This window comes from Sminthopsis crassicaudata, chromosome 1 (assembly GCF_048593235.1).
Source record: "Sminthopsis crassicaudata isolate SCR6 chromosome 1, ASM4859323v1, whole genome shotgun sequence".
Classification (NCBI taxonomy): Eukaryota; Metazoa; Chordata; class Mammalia; order Dasyuromorphia; family Dasyuridae; genus Sminthopsis; species Sminthopsis crassicaudata.
The window spans coordinates 739,516,465-739,541,762 of NC_133617.1; the positions used below are offsets into that span (position 1 = coordinate 739,516,465).

Sequence of the window (25,298 nt, forward strand, 5' to 3'; positions counted from 1 at the left end):
CTTCCCAGGTAATGAAATGATTTAGATGTAATTAGGCTCAAGGAGAGTATGTTGGGAGTTTTCAGTCAATCCCTTTACTCTTGACACTTACCACCTTCTCCTGCTGATGGGTGTTTCAGGGCTGGCAGCTCTCCTGGGTGGCTATTGCATGGATGTCTGGGCTCCACTGGAAGTCATGGCCTCCAAAATCCATAGGTCTGTTGTCATGGCAACTCTCCTCTAATCACATCTTTCTTCTACTCAATTAGTTGGACTTTTTGAACCTTTGGAAGACATGACATTTTTTCCTCATAAATTTCATCATTATCCTCTTTCCCATCACCAACAGCACCATCTTCACAGTAGCTAGCAAGGATCTGTGTGCCAGGGACTGTGTTATTCCTTATACATATTATCTCATTTGATCCTGATAAGAGTCCTACAAGGTGGGAACTCCTGTCAATCCCATTATACAGCAAACTGAGATAAAGAGAAGTTAAGTGACTTGGCCAGGTCACACAGCTTGAACATTTTGAGAGCTCAAGTGTTTCTGACCCCACCCCAGTGCTCATCTACCAGCTGGCTCAGTTGATGCTTCACCTTAGAATCAGATTCCTTTGCCATTCTTGAAAGAAGGGAACCCTCTCCTTTCTCCCTTCCCTTTTGTACTTCATCAGTTACCAAGTCCTGCCATTCAACCTCTTAGAATCACTTGTGCATCTGTCTACTTCTCGCTGTTTCTGCTCTTCATTACCACCCATTTGGGCTTTCTGAGCTCTTTTCCTGCCTTCCTGTCTATCTGTCACCATGAAATGATTGTAGTTACTAGTTTATATGTCATGTACCGCTACTAGATGGTAAACTCCTTGAGAGAAGGGATTATTTCTTTTTCTTATATTTAGGTTTTTTTTTTTCATTTTTTTCCACAATTACATGTAAATAAACTTTTTAAACATTTGTCTTAAAAATTTGGAATTCCAAATTCTCTCTCCTCCTCTCTCCTTCTTGAGAAGTAAGCAATTTAATATAGATTATATGTGTGTAGTCATACAAGAGATTTTCATATTAGCTGTCTTGCAAAAGAAAACAGACCCAAACCAGAAAAATAATAAAGAAAGCAAAAATATTATGCTTTGATCAGCATTCACATTCATCAGTCTTTTTCTGGGTGTAGATGGCATTTTTTTCATATAAGCCCTGTAGGTCATCGTCTCACTAGAGTAACTAAGTCCTTGACAGCTGTCATCATGTAGTATTGCTGTTCCTGTATGCAGTGTTGTTCTGGTACTGTTCACTTCACTGTGCATCAATTCATGTAAGGCCAGATTTTTCTGAAATCATCTTGCTCATCATTTTTTATTGCACAATCTGTTCAGTTGTGTGATCTGTTACTAATTTATTCCACTGATCCATATAGTGAAGAAAAAGGTATATTCTTTTCTATTTCCATTTACTTTTCTACAGATGTTTATCCTATGTAACTTTTTAAAATTCTATTCATCTCATCTTCACATTTCTTGTTTATTTTATGGTTATATTTTTCTACTTCTGTGGGGAAATTTGAGGTCCTTTATTAGTATGGTCTTACTGTCTACATTAGGGATTCTCAAACTATGGCCCGTGGGCCAGATGCGGCCCGCTGGCCAGATGAGGCCCTCTGAAGATGTTTATGCGGCCTGCCGGGTTATGGCAAATGGGCTGAGGGGCAGAGACAGAGTGTGAGCTTTTGTTTTACTATAGTCTGGCCTCCAACAGTCTGAGGGACAGTGAACTGGCCCCCTATTAAAAAAGTTTGAGGGCCACTGGTCTACATCTTCCTATAACTCATTTAACTTTTCTGTTAAGATTTTGGGTGCTATGCTATTTAGTTCATGTAACATTAATAATACTTCATTGTTTATGGTATTTCTTAGCATAATGTAGTTTCCTGGCTTCTCTTTTTAGATTAAATCTATTTTTGCTTTTGTTTTCTCTGAGATCATGAGTGCTACCTACCTCTGCTTTATTTTTATCTTACCTGAAGCATAATAGATTTTCCTCTAGTCCCTTATTTTTATTGTGTGTCTTTTTGCTTAATTTCTGGTAAATGACATGTTGTTGGATTTTTTATTCCACTCTGGTGTCTGCTTTTTTAATGGGTGAATTCATCCTATTCACATTCATAGTTATTATTATTAACTATGTATTTCCCTCCAACTTATTTTTCCCTCCCTTCCTCCCTCTCTATCTCTCACCCCCCCTTTCTCTCTCTTCCACCTTCTTTGTCGGCCCCCCCCCCCCACTTTCAGCTTCTCTCACTCTTCTTCTTACTTTTTAAAATCCCTTTGAGTCTTTCCAGGAATTCTTGTTTGGATTATATCAATTTCACATTTTGATTTGAGACTTTGTAGCTCTTTTGCCGTCTTCTTTATTTGTGTCTTGATCTTCACTGGGCTTTTCTCCATGGTGGAGAAGACATTCTCCCAATATTCAGATCTTTTGCTACTTATTTTAGAGTTAGCCCTAGGGGTCTGTAGGGTTTTGATGTTTCTAGAGTGATATTATCGATGGAGAGATATGGTCACTGCTTTCCTGTTCTGTGCTCTAGTCTTTACCCAGGAAGGGAACTTGTTCCATAGTATCCCCTAGTGTTAGCACTCCTCCTGGCCCAAGGATGGTGATCAGGTTCCCTCTTCTCCTATAACCTTAATTTCTGGTGGTACCCTCTGTTTTAGAATTATAACTAGAGTTTCTGCCCCCTCCCCCATATGTGACTATAAGCTTTCCTCTGTGACCTAGGCTTTGTTCCCCTCTGGCCACAAGTGCTATCATTCCTTTTGATGCTGGTGTTGCATATGTAGAATGCAACAGGGTCCTGAACCCAGCTCCAGCAAAGGATGTCCTGTAATGTACTTCTCTTCTCATCACATGTACTATCCCTACACCCTCCATGAGATGACAGCTCTTGAAGCTGCTGCTTCTACCAATGCAGCCCTCCCCATGCTGGGGTCTGAATTGCCTGTACTGGATTGCTCTCTCACTCCAGTAAGAGAGAACTTTACAGCTGACCTTCCTTGGCTTGAAAATTTGTTTCATTTGATCTGAATTGAGGCAGTATTTTGGAGTTGTTTCGAGGGAAATTTGGGAGAGCTCGACTGCTTCTTAATTCTACCATCTTGACTCTGCCTGTCTTGCAGGAATTATTTCTTATTCAAAATTTAGCATTTCTTAACAGCCCTACTTAGGATGTATACGTAATAAATATTTGTTTAATTGAATTTTACTGATAATTTGTTGCAATTATTTTGATTTATTAAGCTTGTAAATTAGCATTTTGTAGCCTTTCCATATAAGATAGAGGAACTTCTGCAATGTTATTAGTAAAGTTAAATTTCATGGAGAAGATCCTATTTCTGTATTGGTTGTCAAGAAGTTGACTGCTTTTTCCACTTAGCCTACTCTAGAAGGAATAGAAGAGATACACTTTACTTAGGATTGTTAATTTAGAGTTGGAAAGGACTATGAAGAATCCCAGCATTTCATTTTACCCCAAAACAATAAGGCCAGAGAAGCTAAGTAACTTAGCCCAATGTCATGCAGATAGGTGGCAAGAGGCAGAGTTGGGACTTGGAGCTAGGTCTACCAACACCAGAACCAGGGCTCTCCCCATTGCACCCATTTTTTGCAAAGCCCCCCCAAAGTGCTTTGTGTTAAGGGCTAATTTTGAGTTGATTGCACTGAGGTAGATGTTCTGCTTTGTTCAAAACTCCTGTCCAGAATTAAGTCATTTACAAATAATATGACACTCATAACTCCATGAGCACATGAGCTGTTCGTTCTTTAGTCCTCCAGAGGCACAAATCTTCTATCAGCTTCGGGACCTAGGATCAGTTTCCCTCTAGGAAGATGGGTGTGGTAAGCATAAAAAAGTATGGATAAAAGCTCTAGGAATCTATAATTGCACATGAATTTGCCAAAATTCATTAAATTTATTCTCTTTTAAAAAAATTTTTTTTTAATGAAACAAACTTATTTATTGACCATTGCCAGCTAGAACGGTTTTGTACCCATGCACTGGTGTATGTTGTGTAGAGTTGTGTCATTAGCTTGAGGAGTAAAGAAAAAAATGAAGGAAGAGAAGTAAGACTTTTCTTTTCCACCATCAATGATGGAAAGACTCCTAGCAGTGAAGGCTGAGCAAAGGAAGGAGAGTATAACCTCAGCAGAAGAAGTTCTTGGCGTGGAACTCCACAACTGACCTATTCTTCCTTTGTGTCTGACTGCATGCTCCAAGAGCCTCTAAAGAAGCTTCCCATTCTTACCACTATCCCCCATCATCTTCCCACCCTTTGTAATTTCCAGAATGTGCCTGTTGCACAACCAGTATTTACTCAGTTCTCAAGTAACCTTACATTTAAGAATGCCCATCCTGTTCATTAGGTTTACATGTTTGCTTATTTTATACTTTGAAAGAGCTGGGATTTTGTTGGAATAGGTTTTCCTTCTATTGCTTCCGTATTGTCTATGTGCAAACAGCCTTTTCTATATTCTATGACTGTGGATCAGAACTGAAATACGTCTCAGGACAAGAGGGAGTGCCCATCCTGATGAAATCTTACAAATAATTGAAAATAAGTAGGTTTTCCAGTGAAAATCTTCTGTGTTGAAATTGCTTGGTGATTTTGTAGAATTGTGCCTTATTCCTCCAATTCATTGAGCATCCACACGGTTCGGGAATTTCTGTTGAAGAAATCACCATGCTTCAGTCTCCAGGATTTGTAACCTTGGGGTTCTCCTTACCCTGCCTGCCACATTTTGCTGATTTTATCTCTCTCTGTGTTGTGTCCAAGCCCATCCCTCCATTTATAGCATCAATACCACAGTTCTGGCCTTCATCCGTTCTTGCCTGGCCTGCTCAGTTCCATTCTTTATGTTGTAGCATTTCCTTTTGGGCAGATTTGACCTTGTGATGTCCCTACTGACTCCCTAGGAAAAACTGTACTAAAAATGGCTTCACTTTTTCTTTCTGAGACTGGGTTTCTCTATTTCATCCTGGCTCAAAGTGCAAGAATATCCAGTACTGAAGGGCATGGAAGCTTTCACTTGCTCTCCTATTTCCATCTGTGTCGTTTGCCCCTTCGTGGGAAGTTTGGTGGCCCTGCCTTCCCAGAGCTGCATGAGCAGAGTGCTTTGGCCCCCTGATGGCTCCTGACTCCTGAAATCCAGGATGCAGCATGCTTGGCTTCCTGCCGAGTACAGGAGAGAGTAATTTGGGAATCATTGTCCCAGAGATGGCCTTGGAGCTCATCCGAGCCAATGAGTTCATGAAGCAGGATGGTGTGGAGGCTGGAATGTGAGGGACCCTTTGCATTAGTAATTGTGGCCTGAGGGGCCAGCAGAAGAGACTGAAGAGTGCTCACATGGGTGTCTTTGCCTGGCTCTTCCAGGAGTAGGATGAATTCAATCTTCCCTGTTGGTCATCAAATCCCCTTCTTCATCCTGGGCCCCAACTTTTTCAGGACCTCTTCCTGATTCACCCCCATCACCCAAATTCTGGTGCTCTGGCTCTGAAACAATTTAGTATTTCACTGCTTTCTTTTAATTTTCTTTTTGTTTGGTGTGTGTGTGTGTGTGTGTGTGTGTGTGTGTGTGTGTGTGTGTGTGTGTATGTGTGTGCTTATGCATATGCATATGTATATGTCCATGTGTATTTATGCTCATGTTTTTGTGCACATGTATGTATGTACACACACACACAGATATATGTCTTCCTTGATAGAATGTGAACTCATTCTGAGTAGGGATTGTATTTTTCTTTTCTGTGTTTAGTACAATGAGTGACACAGAAAAGGGCATTTAATACTTTTTTTATTATTAATTTTATAATTATAACTTTTTTTGGCAGTACATATGCATGGGTAATTTTTTACAACATTATCCCTTGTACTCACTTCTTTTCCGAATTTTCCCCTCCCTCCCTCTACCTCCTCCCCTAGATGGCAGGCAGTCCCATACATGTTACATATGTTATAGTATATCCTAGATACAATATATATGTATGTAAAACTGAATTTCTTGTTGTACAGTAAGAATTGGATTTAAAAGGTAAAAGTAACCTGGGTAGAAAGACAATATTGCAATTCCCAGTGTTAAGGGCATTTAATACTTAATAATATTGATTATCATTCAGTTGTTTTCAATTAAGTCTGTTTTGTGACTCCATTTGGGGCTTTCTTGGCAAAGATATTTGAGTGATTTGCCATTTTTTTTCTCCAGCTCACTTTATAGATGAGGAAACTGAGGCATGCAGGGTTAACTGGCTTGCCAGGGAACATATCTGAGGTCATCTTTGAATTCAGAAAAATTAGTCTGCTTGACTTCAGGCCTGATGCTCCATTCACTATGCCACTTAGCTTGGATTGATTGAGTACTCTCAGATGTGAGTTGGGAATACAAAAAAGGATGTGGTTCCTGGTTTTTGAGCCTGTGTTTTAGTTCAAGCAGGCTTTTATAATATAAAAACTTGAGAACCTTTTGGGTCTCCATGCATAAGATACTTGTGTGCTATGGTACAGTGGAAGAAGATGTTAGAATGAGAGGAACCAGGATCAGGGATGTCTCTTCTTATCTCTGCAACCTTGTACACATCCTGGAACCTTTCTGGGTTTCAATTTCCCCACTAATAAATGATAGGATTGGATTATATGACTCCTTTTTTTTTAATATATAACTTTTTATTGACAGAACATATGCCTGGGTAATTTTTTTTTACAACATTATTGCTTGCACTCACTTCTGTTCTGACTTTTCCCTTCCCTCCCTCCACCCCCTCTCCTAAATGGTAAGCAGTCTTATACATGTTAATTAGATTACATGACTTCTAAAGGTTCCTCCAGACCTAAATTTGTGGCTCTTTGATTTTAAAATACTAACACCTACTTGAGAGGGTCGATTTGAAACCTGGGAGTGACAATTCTGGCCTGGAAATATGCATGTTGCTTCAAGACTGAGCGATTTGAATGACTTATTGCAAAACGAACAAGAAAACAAGGAGTATTAATAGGATAGTGTCCCAGAAGCCTTTGTGGCAATCATGACTGTAATAAACAAAGTCCTTTCCTCAGCTGCCTCCAATTTTGTTTCTTTTTTAGGTAGTCTTAGCCAGCTGGTATCGCATATACACCTGGATAATGGACTTGATTGGCATTCAGACCAAGATCTGCTGGACAGTTACCCGTGGAGAAGGGCTTAGTCCTATAGAAAGCTGTGAAGGCAAGTTTCTTTGGAGGATAATGCTGTGCTTCTAATCCATGGCTTCTACTCATTTGTATGTAAAAAGAGCAGAGATCTGATTGAACCTGAAAAACTCTTTTTAAGTGTTAATATTTTGTAACACTTTTTGTGTTACAAAATATAGGGGAAATATTTCAGAACAGAAACATACTCAAATGTATTTGTAGATTTTTAATTATACTGGGGCATTTTTGTTTGTTTTTTAAAGGATTGGGAGACCCTGCTTGCTTTTATGTCGCAGTGATCTTTCTATTAAATGGACTAATGATGGCTTTGTTTTTCATCTATGGAACGTACCTAAGGTAAGAGCTCTGAATCCAGTGAGGTTTCAGTGTCTTTATGGTGGATTTTGCCAAATAAATTTAATGAAAAGAATGTGTGGTATTTTTATAATCATTAGAGAACAATAACCTACTTAATCAATTCACTTATTTTTCCAGTCTTATTTACAAATAGAGAATAATAAATCTTAAAAATGAGATCCCCGCTTAACTGATTTTCCTCAATATAAACATTAATTCCATGCTGAGAATTTACACATAAAAAAAAAATTAAAGCCTTAGATAGATTTCTGTGAGTCGCTAATCAATTTAAATAATCCCAGGGAATTGGTTTTACTTATATGTCCATCAGGATTTAGGCCTTTTTAAGATATCAGATGTACCTGCATTGTGCTCCTTAAGGTAAAGACCATGGGAAAAGAATAGTTTTAGCACTAATGACTCATTACTTTATGTACATTACCATAAAAATCTTAAAAAATAAAAGAGTTTCCATGAAGATTGTTATTACTTGGTTGTTGGTATTATGGAGCACCTTCTCTAAAATTTATTTTAATTTATCAAGAAACATTATTTTTAAAAATTTATTTTGATAATAGCTTTTTATTTTCAAAATACATGCAAGGATATTTTCAACATTTATCCCTGCCAAACCTTGGGTTGCAAAATTTCCTCCCTCCTTTCCCTCACTCTTTTCCCTTCAACAGCAAGTAATCCAGTATTGGTTAAAGATGTGCAATTCAAGGAACATTCTTTCATTAAATAATTAATTAATTGACTTCTGTGTAAGGAGCTATGCTGGTTATTGGAGATATAAAGGCAAAGACCCAAACCAGTCTCTGCTCTTCAAGTGTGTGCATTTTGTTAGGGGAGATAGCATATCTACAGTGAAATAAATACAGGATATTTGAGGAGAGGAGAGAACTAACAAATTGGGGAAGAGAATCAGAAGTCAGGCAAGACCTCGTGGGAGGGTAGCCCCTGATTTGAACCATGAAGGAAACTGAGAACTCCAAGGGACATGATTTGGGGTGAGATGGGGAGGCAGGATATAAATGACAACTTTCTAAATCAATGGGACTGAGCAGAGAGTATGGGAAATAGACTGGGGAGGGATGAGTCTGGGCCCCACATTGCCTAGAGCTGGATGGCGAAGATGAAGCCTACAGCAAGGGACTCAGCCTGCTCTGAGATGTAGGAGCCTTGTTTCTCTGAGTAGCAGGGAGCCTCTGAAAACCCCTGGGCCCAGAGGTGGTGGCCCCCCGGCCTTCAAGGAGGATGAGAGAGCAGCTGTCAGTCAGCAAACATTTATTAAGCTCTTACTGTGTACTTAAGGCACTGGGAAATACAGATATAAAAGCGAGGAGAAATAAATCCAAAGTGACTTGGAGGAGGGGGTGCACTGTCTAGGGCTAATCAGATGGTGCTTCAAGGGAATTAGGAATTAGGGGAATGTCTGAAGGAAGAGCATTCCAGACCTAGGGATCATAGGGAGGAGATGGGATGCCATAGAAGGGGCCCCAAGTCCAGTTTGGCTTAAATGGGAAGTACTGATTGCTGTCATTGGCTGGGGAAGGTAGGCTCTAGCCAGATGGGGAAAGGATTTAAATAAGCAGTAGAGGAATTTGTATTTTATTCTAGGGACAGCAGAGCCCCACTGAAGCTCCTTGAGCGAGGGGATGTGCTCAGACCTGAGCTGTGGGAGCATCGATGTGGCAGAGAGCCTGGCTAGGGGAGCCAGCAGAGCTTGGGGGGGTCTGGAGAGACTACAGAAACAGGGGAACAGTTACAGGAGATGTCACAGAGGTCAGTCACATCTGTAATGTGGACTTGGAGTAGCATGAGAAGATAAAGTTGCCTCTGAGGTTATGAACTTCCCCAGAATTGGGGGATTTTCTTTCTTACAGAAATAGGGAAGGATCTTGGGAGGAGGAGGAGGATGACTTCTGCTTTGGGCAGAGGATCTTGGCTCTAAAGCCTGGGTGGGCTGTTAGAGGCTATCCGAGGTCATCCCAGCCCCCTTCTCTTCCATGTAGTGGAACTAAAGCCAACTGGATCAAGGTGACTAATGGTCAACCAGCCTGGAAGAGAAGGTGACAGTTCAAAGTCATAAAAACATCAAAAACCAACCCAGAGAGAAGAGGATAACTAGAAGAAGCCTTAAATGAGAGTTATCAGTAGCATAATGGGATTTCACTGGGTTTCAGATCTTTAGAAGAAGAGTTTTCATTTGAAAATTTTTCATCTAAGGACGGGTATAAAGTTTAATGCCATTCTTCTTAAAATATTGCTTCTGTTGAATGGATTAGTGAGATTCTTCTACTTCTGTATCTTCTTCTAAAATTGCTTTAGTTGTATTTAATTTTGTTGAACGTGAAAAAAATATTTTTGGAAGTGCTTTAAATTACTACTTCCTCAGTGTCCCTCCTCCCTTCCCTGTTCATTAGCTTAGTCACCCTTCTAATCTTAAGAGAGTGGGATGAGGCTGGAATCTTCTTAGGATCTATGTTAAGGATGAAGAGAATAATATGTAAAATTGTGTTGAGTTTTTCTATAAATAGTACCATTTGAATCCAGAGGAATAAAAGCTAGAAAATGTTGATGTATTAGATTGCTTATCACTTTTGGGATTCCAAATAATTTTTTTTGATTCTGTCATGTTAATCTCATGAAAACTAGAGTTGAGGGGGGGGTTATGGTAGAGTCCGGGGTGAGAGGAGGTGAGGAGGGCCATTGGATTGAGGCATGGGACTGGACTGGGAACCGACTTTTTCTTTTATGCAAGCAGGATGACTAGTTAGATAATCATTACATCTGGCAGGGCCCTTAGAGATCAAGTTCATGTTACAAACATAAAACAGTGAGATGGAGGCACCTGCTTAGGGTTGTGCAAGTGCAGAGAGGCAAGAGCCTATTCAAGACTTGTCAGCTCCTCAGCCCAAGTCATTTTGTTCTTTTCTCTAAAACAATATTTTACTAATTGTGACTCTGGTGATAGTTGTTTTCATAACAATTTTAAGTTCTATAGATAGGAGAATGGACAATTTGGGGGGAAACAATGCCTTAAAGGCACAATAGTAAAATGCTTCATCTCCAGGATATCTGGGGCTAGAGCCCCAAGTTCTCAGCTTGAAAATTCTGAGCTGGAAAATGGTGAGGTGGTAAGAGAATGTTGGGTTTGTGCTCAGGACTTGGGCATGTGCTCTGGCTTTGCTGCCACTTCCTGGGAGATTGGGCCCAATGGCTCCCAGGGCTTATCTATTCGTTTGTAGAATCGGGCCCAAGACCTAGAGTTCTTTTGTGTCCCTCACCTTGTCACAAAATTCCCGATGAGCCAGAGAAGGAGCAGAGCCAGACGGCAGTGATGGAGCCTCTTCTCTGGGAGGCCTTTGGAGAGGTCCTGGAACTCCTGGGTTAACACCGTCCATGGCTGTACTCAGGTCTCCTTCCTTCCTCTCTGGTTGTAGTCTCAGTGCTCTCAGGTGCAGAGGAGCTGGGTTTGGATCTGACCACTGCTATGTGCCCCCTCTTTGCCCCTCACCCCTGTGCTATCAGATGATGGGGGTGGCTAGACTGCCTCTCCAGGCCCCTCTCTTCCTGCTGCACAGAAAAAAAAAAGACACAAGACTCAGCTGCTTTACTTCCCTGGGCCACAGTGTACCTGTCTGCAAAGTGGTGTCGGACTCCCCAGGTGGCCTGAGGTCCTGGGTCTGTGGTAACTCCAACCTTGTTCCTTCCCGTCACCCAGACTAGTGAGCTGGGAGTCATCATTTGTCTTCCCCCTTCTCCCCTGTCCTACTTCACATCCACCAATCACTGAGTCTGGTCGCTCCTCCGTCCACTTCCTGCAGGCAGTGCAGATGGCCTCGAGATAGGCCCCAGATACTGATAGCTGTAGGACTCTGTGATCTCTTCAGGCATTGGTTTTCTCATTGATCAAATGGGAATAACAGCTTAGAGAGTTGTTGTGAAGGGCAGATGGATTCTCCAAAGCCCTTGGCATGGCACTCTGCCCATAGTAGATGCTGAGTAAATGCTTATTTGCTTCCTTTCTCTCCTTTTCTGCTTTCTCTTCTCCTTCACACAGCCATCATCCTACTTCAGTCCTTCCTAATCCCTTTCTGCCTAGATTTCCTGGTTGTACTTCTCTCACTAATTCTCAAATCCCATCTAATATGGTTTCTATTTACATTATACACCTAGAACTGCTCTTCCTACACTTAATTGTCACATCCCCAGGCATTTTCCCAATCCTCATCCTTCTTGACTTCTCATCAGCATCTGATGTTGCTGACCACCTCCTGGATATTCCTTTTGGGATGTTTTGGACATTACTCTCTGTTTTCTGCCTGTTGATCAGTCCATCTCGGTATCATTTTGCTGGTCCGAGCTCTGTCCTGAGTCCCCTTTTCTCTACTTAGAATTCTCTCTTTTGGTGAATCCATCGGTTCCCATGGGTTCATGCACCTCTTTGTAGTTGACTGACAATTCAGGACTACTCAAGACGAAAGTCCTGAGATCTCCTCCACGTCACCAGTTGTTATTGGACATTTCAAATTGAAAGTCCTGTGACATCTGAAGCTTACCATGTTCAAAACTGAAGTCAACTTTTACTCTCAAATCCACTCCTCTCTTCAACTTTCTTAGAACTGTTGAGACTAGCCCCATTATCTCAGACACTCAGGTTCATGTTCAGTGTCATCCTTGTTCATTTCCCCTCATCCCAAGTTGCCAAGTCTTTTCAGTTCCTCTCTTGGACCTTTTGTGTCTGTCCCTTTTCTACATTCACATGGCCTCAACTCTCAGCTGGACCATTGTGGTGACCCCTCTCTCCTCTCCAGTTCATCTTCCACCTGACTACCAAAGCTGGAGTTTTCCTAAGCCCCAATCTGACTGTTTGCTTTCCCTGTCTGAAAGGCTCTGCTTGCTCCTGTTGCCTGTTCGGTCACTGCCTGACTCCAGCCCCATTGCCCTCAGTGGTCTGCTGCCTCCCCTCATTGTCCACCCTCCAGCCTGTTTCTTTGCCTTTGTGCAGGCCATCTTCAGGGCCTGGGATGCCCTGCCTCCTGGCCTCTGCCTCTTGTTATCTTCTAGAGCTTTGTTCGAAGCACAGCTCCAGCTCTGTCTTCTTCACGGGTCCCTGACCTGCTAAATTATGTTATATTTACTTCATTTGAATATTGTGCACATGAGAGAAAGAGAACTCTGAGATCAGAGACCGTTTAATTTTTATCTTGTATCCCCATCCTAGCACAGTTATTTGCACATAGTAGGCATTTAACAATTGCTAATTAAATTAAATGGAAAGTTAGTTTTTATCAGATGTACCATATATGTACCATTTATCAGATGTACCATTCTAGATGTACACATGTAGTTTTTTTCTGAGAGAAAGTGAACTCTGAGATCAGGAACAGTTTGATTTTTCTTGTATCCCCATCCTAGCATGGTTATTTGCACATAGTAGGCATTTAACAATTGCTGATTGAATTAAATGGAAAGTTAGCTTTTATCAAATGTATATATATTTCTGAATTCTGAAAATGAGCAAAAAGACTGGCAAATTCTGAGCACCTAGTAAATACTTATAAGTGTTCTTGACTGATTTTTTTCTTATTAAAACTAGAAAGTTCCAACTTGAGAGAGGCAGTCCATTTTAGCAGCATGGCTTATGGAGTTCCCAGCTTCTATTACTGTTCTTCACGTGGAGATTAGCTTAGGGGTGCCATCGAATTTTGAAGGGAGTAAAAGCTCTTTGAATGAGTAGAGTTACTCATGAGGGCCATTAAGTAGAGAAATGAGGCCCTTCTTTAACAGTGTTGAATTACGTTTACGCTATACACCGTGTGAAATTTTACTGTCCGAGCTAGTATCAGACAATGTGAGAGCAAGAGGTCTCAATGCTCTAGTATGTTTACTTTTTATGACCGTCTTTTCTAATTTTGGGGATTGCCTACTTCCTCCCCAATTTTGTTGGCAAGGACAAGCCAAAACTGAAGCACTTGGTGCTAATTTAGATGTTTGGCAAACTCTACTCTTTGCTTTTCCCCATTTTTTATGCTGCTCCTCTAGTAAGATAAAGGGTTGGATGGGGCTCTGTGAAGGTAGACCTATGGTCTTTAACTAGGTTTAGGATAAAATTCATTGTTTTACTACGTGACTTTAATAAAAAAGGAGCCTAGCAGTTGTGTAGTTGTAAGGGATGAGCTAGGGAAAAATAATAACTGTGCCTTTCACTCTTCTATTTGTCATATGAATAAAAGAGATAATGCCTTAACATAGGAATGTTAATTAATGAAGTTAATGTCAGTATTTGTAAGACAGTGTTCATTTCTGTATTTGCCCATAATGGGTGTTAGGTATGTATTTTTTAAATGAAATTATTTGAATATATATGAATAATATTAAAAGGAATTATAAGAATCTCCTTACCTCAGGAATATTAGTGTCATTTGTGGGTTGAGAGGCTAGATCCTTCTAAGGACTCATTCTGTTTCATTTATTTATATAGTCATATCATTATTTCTAAAGCTAAACAATCTTTTTACTGTCAGTTCTATGCCCTACATTGTGCATTAGATGCTGGGGCTAGAAGATATTTTATTTGTTCTTATCTTCAAGGTACTTATATAGTCTATTAGAGGAGGAAAAACACCTAACCCCAAACTTTAAGAACCGGGCTAATTAAACTCTCATCTTTTTGCCATCATATTTAAATGAAATTTTGCTATTTAAAAATTCTTCTTAGTGATAATTCTATTTGTTGCCCTAGTTATTATCTTATTGCTAATTCTTCATATTTCTTTTTCATTTCCTCCCTTTCTTCCTGATTGATGCCTATTCTTTGTCTGGAGTAGGAAAACAATTAAACAAAACAAAACTCAGGTTACCCTTTGGAAAGCTTCTGTGCGCAACCCTCTTTTGCTCTGGGCCCACAGCCCAGTTAAACAAATTGCCTTCTTCCAACCAATCTTGAAACATTTGCCTCTTAATTTATTTCCAGCTGGCCTTTATTCTCAGGTTCCATTTCTTGATATTTTCACCAGTATTCTCAATCGGGGCCATAAACACTGTATTTTTCTGCCTTAGAGATTCTGATTAGGAGGCGCAGGACAATCAGCATCTACTGATTTTTAAAATCATCTATAGTATTCTATTTACTTTTTTTCTTATTAAAGCTTTTTATTTTCAAAACATATGCAAGGATAATTTCTCAACATTGACCCTTGCCAACTTTGTGTTCCAATTTTCCCTTCCTTTGCTCCACACCCTCCCCTAGATGGCAAATAATCTAATATATGTTAAACATGGTAAATCCAATATATGCATACATATTTATACAATTATCTTGTTGCACAAGAAAAGTCAGATCAAAAAGGAAAAAAAGAGAAAAAATAAAATGTGAGTAAACAACAACAAAAAGAGTTAAAATGCCCTGTTGTGATTCATACTCAGTTCCCATAGTCCTCTCTCTGGGTGCAGATGGCTCTCTCTCTATTATTGGATTATTGGAACTGGCTTGAATCATCTCATTGTTGAGAAGAGCCACGGCCATCAGAATTGATCATTGTATAATCTTCTTGTTGCTGAGTTCAATGATCTCCTGCTTCTGTTTTCACTCAGCATCATCATCATCATATAAGTCTCTCCAGGACTCTGTGAAATCACCCTGCTGATCATTTCTTACAGAACAATAATATTCCATAACATTCATATACCAGAACTTATTCAGCCATTCTTCAGATGGACATCCACTCAGGTTCCAGTTTCTTGCCACTACAAAAAGGGCTGCCACAAACATTTTTACACTTGTAGGTCCCTTTTCTTCCTTTATGATCTCTTTGGGATACAGAGCCAGTAAAGACACTGATAACCCTTTGGGGAGAGCTCCAAATTGCTCTCCAGTTCACAAATCCAACTGTTTACTTTTTAAAATAAAGTGTATTTATTATAGCTTTTTATTTAAAAAGTAAAGCACATTGAAAAGATAAAAATGTTCCTGGCTCATGAGAAATAAAAAAAAAAACAACAAAAAACAAAAACAGGCAGTGGGTCTCTTTTGGCCTGTGGGCCCTAGTTTACTGACTCTTGAGCCATATTAATCTAAGGCAGCAGCTAATACTTCTAGCAAATCAAATTGGAGTATTTTCTGATACTATTGTTATTATTGGGTATGTTTTTTTTGTTATACTGTAGGGTTTTTTCCTGGTATGTTTTAAAAATTATAAAAAAGATTGTTTTCCTAATCTGAAATTTTTCTTAGGGTTAGTTTGATAGACATCTTCCTTCATTGCAATTTAAAATGAGGAAGTTACAGATTGTATATTATGCCAGAGGGGACTTGGGCACTTATTTGAAAGGCTACCTTTATAAATGCATTTTCTGTTAATCTTGAAAACTCAGTCTTTATAAGCTATATGTAGTCTTGAAGGTAGCAATACCTTATATTATTTTTCTAAATGTTTTCTTTCAAAAAACAAAGCAAAATAAGACAAAAACCAATCGGTTCCCTAAAATCTATAATGCAAAGCATCATGGATACAAAGACTGAAAGGGGTAGCTTCCACTTTCAGAAAGCTGTTTTCACTGGGCAGTACAGCATGTACATAGAGCCGGGCAGCCCCAGAGAGTGGGAGGCTTTGAGGCCATGTCACAAGAGAAGTGGGTGAAGGAACTAGAGATATTTAGCCTGGAGAAGAGAAAGCCTTGGGATTCATGAGAGGTCACTTCAAGTATTAGGCTTTTGAGAAAGCATCTCATATTCTATGTGTAGAGAAAGTGATAGAATAGATGATAAACAAGGGGGTGGATGAAGAACTAGCTGGGGGGGGCATGAATTCAAAAAGTAATCCTGAAGAGTCCAATGTCTGTGTCATCATGGGAGGTATCCATTGGAGACCCCAAGGATCTCTGTTTGGTTTTGTTCCCGTCATTTTTATCAATGGCATATATAAAGTTTGTGTAATCTTAGAAGCTTTGAGCAGTATTTTCTCATGATATCTCAAAGAAGGAAACATTAGTTACTTAGAAAATGTCATGGGCCTTACTACCAAAAAAGTTGAACAAGAGAATATCAGTAACTTCTAACTTTACTATCTCTAAATATTTATGAGAATTTTGAAAGGAGAAGAAACCAAGTAGGCTTTTGCAAAAGAGAGGTATAGTAAGCCTCATCTTCATAATTAAAGTAAATTCAAAGATGCAAAAAATACAGGGTGCCATTGATCTTACTGTGTTTGTGTTAAAAAAAATTGATAGAGCAAAATGTTGCCTTAATGGCTCCACTTCAGCTGAAGTCATCATTATTTTTTGGAAGCAACAACTGAGAAAAATTTGTTTGACCCAGTGGTTATTTCAAAATTAAATGTTTTATTAGAAATTTAACATGAACACAAAATTATATTTGTTTAATAGCTATTTTAATCTGATTTAATAAAATTAAGGCACATATAGCAGTGAAATATCTTCTCAGTTTCCTTAAAACCTCATCTGGATTTTTTTTCATCCTGTCCATTCATATATATTAAATGTGTATTCCATTCTTCTATAATTTTTATTCCAAATTATTTCATAAAGATCGTTTTAGATTTCCTTGCCTCATGTCCATCTTAATTTCATTAAAGTATTCCATTACAGTAATGGACTCCACTTGATTTAACCACTCTCTATTGTTGGGTATGTAAAGTGCTTCTAGTTTTTGCAATTACATAGGCTCTTGGGTTCATAGATGTGGAATTGAAAGTACCTCAAAGGCCATTTAATCCAATCTCCTCATTTTACAGATGATGAAGCAAATCCTGAGGTTCTTTTCTTTGTCAGTCATATTGTCTGAAAGCACATTGCTTCTTTGTGAAGAGTGCATCTTATAGGAATCTCCTGAAGGGAGGTAGAAATGTTACCTTTGATTTGAATTACCTTTGACTTGACAATGCTTCTCCCTTCATGTTCCTTGTTGCCTCTGAAATTAAAAAAAAAACACAAAACTGCAGATTCCTTAACCTGATATTCAAGGCCCACCATATCAGCTTACCTTGTTTTTACTCCCCTTCATGAACTCTATTTTCCTACCAGATTGGGCTACTTAACGTGCTCCCCAGTTGATACACCATCTCCTCTTTTTCTGCATTCACAGAGGTCATCCCTTACACTGGGAATGTACTCTTCCTTCATATCCCCCTTCCACAATCTTTGTTGTCCTTCAGGCCCTCAGCTCGGCTCCTCGCTATTCTGTTCACTCTTTTTGGATGCCACGAGCTGATAAGATTTTCTCTCACATCCAGTATTCCTGTTTCCTCTTTAGCCGTTATCATTTCCTCACTGTGTAGACCCATACCGCTTCCTCACAAAAATGTGCTTTAAGTTCTTTGAGGACAGAGTCTGGTTTGTTTTGGCCTTTTTGTACCCAGCCTAGCGTTAAGGAAATAATTCAGAAACAAATTAGGTCTGAGAACCAACCTTCCCTTATGCAAAGGAAAGAGAGAGACAGTCTGAAATTTAGAATTCTTTTGCTGAAATAGTAAGTTTTACACAGAGATGTTTTATGCATTTACACGAGCAAAAAAAGTAATCAATTAAAGACCATTTGTGGCTTACAAAGGTGCAGGGTATCCTAAAGAAAGGAACACCATCCTCAGAAGCTGCAGCTGTTCTCGATTCCTGGGTCTCTTTACATTTGTGTGTGTGTGTGTGTGTGTGTGTGTGTGTGTGTGTGTGTGTGTGTGTGTGTGTGTGTGAATCAACTGGATCATGCACATGCTGTCTCATGTACAAAGAAGCCCACCTCTGATCACCATTGGTTTTGAAGATCACCTGCCTGCTTGGTGAAAAAGTGGTGCTTTTTAGTGCCTTGTCACAGAGGTGATGAAATGACATTTGTCACCAAGTGCACCAGATTTTCAAAGATGGATACAGATGCCAGAATGACAGCAGATGAGCTCAGATATTTGGCATCCTTTCCTGGTTTTCTTGTCAATCAACATACATTTATTATATGCCGACTAGGTATCTGGTACAGGGCTAAGTGCTGGAGAGACAGAAAATAACTCTTCTTCTGGATGTTTCACTTCCTCCAATGACAAAATTGGAGGAATCTTGGTGATTGTTTTAGCTTTATATTTTGAAAATTTAGGTTTGAGATTAGCAAAGACATAATTGGAAGCATGGAAATGAAGGAGCATGCTATTTAACAGGTCACATGAATAAAAGCAGTAAATAAAAGCCAACTTCTCTTAGAATTGATGTTCAACCTTGAAACTTTTTTTTTAAAATGCGAGACAAAAAATAGATTTTTTTTTTCTGACAGTTGGTGCTCATATTGTGGAGGAATTTTATAGAAGTTTTGCCTTTTTCAGATACTCACTGTATCTGAATAGTGTATCTGAATATACTCACTCAAGTATCTTACTAAGTATAAGAAAATATATGTCAAAATCATTTTAATCAAAAATCTTGCTTTGATTTTATTATCATAAAATTATTAAAATGATTTTAATCAAAGCAAGATTTCCTTTGAGCTGAATAAAAAGGCTCAGAGGGCATATACCTCCCTAAAAGGATCCTTTCCCAGCCTCTTGTTATTTATAAAAGCCAAATCCGTGTTCAAATGCAGGAGAGAATTCTTAGGGAGAGAAGCCCACCTTAAGAGTAGGTGGGCAAGAGGACCTTTCCTGTCAGCTTGCCACCTGTTTCAGAGAATCACACAGGTTGGGTGGTATTGAACAGTTTAGTAAAATCCTGGGCCAGGAGCTATTTAGTGACTCCGCCCAGATGGGAGTGAAATGGGATTACCTTCATATTTCAGATTGGACCTGGAGGGAGCTGGATATTGTAAATAAGGAGAGGATTGAGTTCTGAGGGTAAGACTTAAGGAAGTGGAGCATTTCTTTGAATTCACTGAGAGTACTATAAAGTTAAGATCCCTGCTTTTCTTAGCCCTGTGACCCTGTGATTTTATTTTCCCCTCATTAATTTCTTAAAGACTGGGAAAGCTAAAGGACTCTGAAACTTTTTTCTTTAAAAGTAAATGTCAGTGTGTTTGTATTTGAAAGAATACAAGCAGTTCTTATTGGTACCTTGTTGATTTGTTTGATTTTCTTTTCTTTTCTTTCTTTTTTTTTTTTTTAAAGTTGAGACAATAGTGGGTAATATTTTTGGGGAAATGAAATGCAGGTCAATTTATGTTGGGAATTTCACGAAATTTTTTTGTTGAATTCAGATTGTGGTTGATTAAATTCTGTTTTAAATAGGCGAGGAAATCTTTTTGTTACCTTAAGATTTTGTTGTAATAAACTTCATTTTGTACTTGAATTGCATTGATATACTCATCTTCTTTTTACAGTGGGAGTCGACTCGGAGGCCTAGTTACAGTATTGTGCTTCTTTTTCAACCACGGCGAGGTAAGTGTTTTAGAAATGTATTCCTAGAAATTGAGAGAGAAATTATCTTTATTAAATAGTGTATTCCTAAAATAAATTTAGTTAAATATGTGCAATAAACTAAATTTATTTTTATATATCATTGGTAAACTTTTATTGCCTGCATGAATTGCTAGCTAACTTTATGATTATTACATGCTTTGTTATATTAAGTAATTCTTCCAGCATTTTTATTTCACCAAACATCCTTTATCTCCTTTGTCCCATTTGGCTAAACTTTTTCAAAAGGCTGTCTACAATAGGTGCCTCCACTTTGTTTCTTCTTATCCTTATAGTCCACCTTTCCCCCATTTACCAGTGACTCTTAGTTGCCAAATCCAGTTGCCTTCAGACTCAGTCCTCATTTTCAGTGACTCTTGCTGACCTTTGACACTGTTGATATCTTTTCTCTCTGGTTTTTTGAGACTTGATGCTTTCTCCTGGTTTTCCTCCTGCTTCTCTGACTGTTCCCTCTCAGTTCCCTTGCATGACTCTCCTGCAGACCCCCTGGCTCTACCTGTCAGTGTCCCTCAGGCTCCTATCCCGAGTCCTCTTTTTCTTCCACATTCCCTATGAGATTAATTGCTATCTTGGCTGGTGGTTCTCAGATCCTGCTGTCCTGCCTCAGGCTCTCTGCTAACCTCCAGTCTCCCATCTCCAACTGCCTTTCACACAGAAGGCCGGGAGACATCTGAGGCTCTAAAACAGAGCTTGTGGTTTTTCCCAACGCTCCGCCTGCTCCTACCTTTTTCTCATGGAAGGGGCTACCTTATTCCCAGTTCCTCGGGCTCAGCATCCTCAACTGCTCCCTCTCTGACCTTCCACATGCATTCTGTGGCCTGCACTGTGACCAGTTTTCCATGTGCCTCCCCATCTTTTCCATGTGCCTCCCCGTCTTCTCCTGCCCACTGCCTCCAACTGCCTCCTCCTGTTCTCCCTTCAGCCAGTAAAGGGGTTCTATTCCTCAAATGTGGATCTGATCATGTCTCATACTGCCTCACCCCCAATCCAGGACACTGCAGTACCTCCAGTGCCCCCTATACTCAGAACCAGAATCCTCTCACATAGATCCAATGACAGACCTCATGGTGGTCCCACAAACAAGAAACTCCATCTCTCAGCTCTGGGCCTTTTCTCGGGGCTGTCCCCTGTGCCTAGAACACTCTCATAGTAGGTGTTAAGCACATGGTAGATCCTTAATAAAAATTGATTAATCGATTGGTTAATATATAATGAGTTCTTGAGAACTCCTCCTGCAGTTTTTAAACCTTGAAACCCTGGTAGATGAGGTGATGTAGTGCACATTGACTTTTCTTCCTACAGTTGAGAGGTACTTTATTTCTGTCAAACACACCATTTTGTCTTCCTTTCCCATTGTGCTCATTAGTTAAATAAATGGATCAGCCTATATCTCTTTGGCCTTTGGTCTCATGATTCTATTGCAGTGATTTCCCACCTCTTAAGATAATCTAACATTTTGTTTTTCCCATTCATAGATTGACTCATAATTCTGGTTCCTGTATTGATGTTTTCCCTCTGCTCTCAGGCATTTTGGGGGTTTGACAGAGTACCTTGTGTATACTTATTACTCAGTAGTCCCCAGGTAAATAAAGAAAGTCAGAAAAAATCTATGGTATCTCCCTAAAGAGCAACATGATGCAATGGAGAGATCAATTGATTCAGAGTCAGAAGCTTTGGGTTCAAATCTCAGTTCTCCCCCTTACTACTTATATAACTTTAGGCAAGTAATTTTTATCTTTTATGTTCCTCTCATTCCTCATCTGAAAGATTCTTGGATTGAATCAGATGACTTCTGCATTTCCTTCTACCTCTAAATTTCTGTTCCTGTTTTCTGACATAAATAAAAATTTGTGAATTCAGAATTTGTAATTCCAAAAATTACACATTTTCTCTTAAGTATACAAACTAAGTTTTCAGAGTTTAAAAGGGAACCAGTACTTTCTGAAAACATTTATTTCATTTATTCAGGAAAAAAATTAAAAAGAGGATAAGTTCTCTTAATTAAGCTAATGTTAGTTACATATTTTGTATATGATTCCTATAATATTAGAGGCAAAGAAATCTTAGGTTCTCTTGCCGGATTTTACAGAGGAGGAAACTGAGGTCAGGAAATGGAGAGTGATCAACTCAAGAATCACATGTGGCCTGGTTAGTGAAAGAACTGAGCTTCTAGTGAAAACATATGGATTCAAAACAGAAGTTTTTAATTGATATGCATTCATTGTTTTCTTTGAGAGAAGAAAGAAAATGCATGTAAATTTTTTGCATTGTCTCTTTGAACGTTTGTACTTCATTAATTAAAGGATTTATGATTTTGCTTGTGTAAGTGTTCCTTCCATCATAGGAGATAATAGCATTTCTACACTTTTATAAATTTTCATGAATTAATCTGACCAGCAAAATTCATGACCTGTGGACAACCTTCTCACTGTAGCCTATTGGCACTGGGTGGGCTTGTCCTAAGAAATTATATTAGAGCCTCCCACCATGCCTTGGGCTTCAATGCCATTATTGTGGGGAATTTAGGGTAGCCTCTGTATGATGTTGAAGAATTGGAAGTGAAGGAAATCTTTTTATACAAAATAAAATAAATTGATAAATTTGATAAAAATTGAAAATTGATTGTTTATATATCTGTATGATTCATATATATGAGTTTCAAGCAATTATCTGAGTAGATTAAACAAAACTACCCTGCAGAAATGGGCTTTATATTTATAGATATTTATGATATTGTTGGGATGGGTACTGAATCCACTGGTAGAAAATGGCCACACCTTCTAATTCTCTGCTAGTTCAATAATGCTACAATCGATTATCTTCTCATCATTTAGTGATATATATATATATATATATATATATATATATATATATATATATATATATTTATACTGGTGATCAGAGCTTTTTGCTTAGCAAGAAAGGTCCTTAGATGAAAGATAGTCTTTTGTCAGATTCACATTCAGCGTTTTTTATCTAGATAAGTCATAAGAGAGTTTGGCCTCTTTGAACATGGTTTCTGAGCATTCCAAGGACTCTCTATGTCCTTTAGGAACATACCTTCATCACCCTGCCCCTTCTTACTCCTTAACCTGCCCTCCACATTCTCTACAATTCAATGACACTAGCCTCTTTGCTGTTCCATTTCTCTAATTTGAGCATTTTGTAATAATAATAATAATAATAATAATAATAATAATAATAATAATAATAATAATAATTTATGGACTAAAACAAGCATTTCCATAACAGTATAATTTTAAAAATGCTCATGAAGCTGTAAACCTATTATGTACAACTTGGTATTTCTTTTAAATATATAATAAAGTTATAGGGTAAATTTCTGTTTTTTTTTTTTCCTTCCTTCTACTACTCCACTCTCGCCATAGATTGCTACTTTTGAACACAAATAAGTATATATGCTTTTTTCTATCTATAATTATTTTCTGGATACAGATAGTATCTTTCTTCATATGCCTTTTATTTTAAATTTGTATATTTGTAATAGTCAAAATGACTGGTTTACTCAAAGTTGTTCTTAAAATGGTATTACTGTTACTATATACAGTGTTCTCCGGTTCTGTTCACTTCTCTGTTCACCATTTCTTGCCTTTCTATTTCTTTCTGTACCTTTCTAAGATTATTGAACTCATAATTTTTTTGTAGCACAATAACATTTCATCATAAACCATATCCCCAAAGGATGAGAATCTCTGCAGTTTCCAGTTATTTGCTACCACAAAGAGAGCTGCTCATAGTTAATTATAATTACTATTTGTAAATTCTCCTCCATCTTATTTTTAATTACTATTTCCTTTCTCAGCATCTCTTTTTACCCTATATCTGTTACCTTATTCTTTCCCTTTCCCCATCCTTCTCATCCCTTCAAGAATCTCTCCTTACCTTCTCTCCTGCTGTTTCAGTCCCAATCCAGATGCTTGTACAAAAGGCCCTCTCCAATTTTCTTTTCCTACTCTCCCAAATCCCAGTGTAGATCAGGTAGTCCTAACCTAATATAAATGCCTTTAAAAGTTGTCCCCCATCTTGTTCCCAAGTTTTCTCATCTTTCTCTATGTTCAAAAGAGTTCTATATCCTTCCCTATGTCCTCTTCAACCTAGATGAAAGTTCCCAGTACTACCATCCATCCCTATCTGCTTCATCTCTTATAGTTCTTTCCTCTCGTGCCCCATTTTTATAACATAATTTCTTCCATTTATCTTTTCCTACCCAGTTTTATTTTTTAGAATCGCCTATCATGTACAACTTAATGACAATAATTTTAAGAATACCAATAATATTTTTACAAATATAAGTAGACAATTTGACTTTAATGAGTACCTTAAACTAGTCTTTTTGTATTCCTTATATTTCTTATGTATCTTTTATGTTAAATTTTCTATTGAGTTCTGGTCTTTTTGTTATAAATATCTAAAAGTTTTTCAGGTCATCAGTTATCCATTTTTTCCATTGAGCATTATACTCAACATAATTGCAGATTTATCTAACAATAGCTAGGTAAGCTATTCTTGCACACAACCTCAGCTCTTTTGTTCTTTGAAATATAATGATCCAAGACCTATGGTCTTTTAAAATAGAAGCTACTAGGTTTTGAGAAATCCTGACTGTATTTCTGCACTATTTAAATTTTTTTTTCTTGTTATTTGCAATATTTTCTTAACCTGGGAGTTTTGAAACTTGACTGTTGACATTTCAGTAAATTTTCTTTTTGTGATCTCTTTCAGTTGGTGAATAGTAGATTTTTTTCTACTTTTGCTTTACCCATTTATTATAGAATTTCAATGTAATTTTCCTTAATCATTTCTAGTAATACAGTATCCAGATTCTTTTTTTTTGTTGTTGTTGTTATAACTTTCAGGTAAGTCTGACAGTTCCTATGTTGTCTCTTCTCTATTTGTTCTCCAGATCAGTTGTTTTTTTTTTTTTTTTTAATGAGATATTTCAGATTCTCTTCTATTTTTTCTAATATCATTATTTTTTTGGTGTCTTATAACATCAGTCAGTTCCCCTTGTTCAAGTCTAGTTTTCAAGGCATTAGTTTTTTTCATAAGATTTTGTATCTTTTTTCCAAGTTAATTTTCTTTTCATAATTTTCTTGGATTGCATTTTTTTCTTAATTTTTCTTCATTCTTTTTTATTTTATTTTTAAATTTAAGTTCTTTCAGGAACTTTTCTGAGATTTGTGACCATATGGTGTTACTCTTTGTGATAAGAGTGTTTTTTTTTAACCTCACTGAATTACTTTAATTATGACCTCGGGTTGTCTGTCTATGGTTTTATTATTTTTTATTTGTTTAATCATTTTTATTTTTA

At 38.1% G+C, this 25,298-nt stretch overlaps 1 protein-coding gene across 1 annotated transcript in view; it reads left to right on the forward strand.

The window, feature by feature from the left end:
- The window catches only part of DPY19L1 (dpy-19 like C-mannosyltransferase 1), a 109,440-nt gene that overhangs the window by 25,780 nt on the left and 58,362 nt on the right, over positions 1 to 25,298 (forward strand). Inside the window, exons 5-7 of the mRNA XM_074284308.1 lie at positions 7,110 to 7,230; positions 7,460 to 7,553; positions 19,870 to 19,927. Of these exons, the coding sequence (XP_074140409.1) occupies positions 7,110 to 7,230; positions 7,460 to 7,553; positions 19,870 to 19,927 (273 nt within the window). The remainder of the gene's footprint in view (positions 1 to 7,109; positions 7,231 to 7,459; positions 7,554 to 19,869; positions 19,928 to 25,298) is intronic.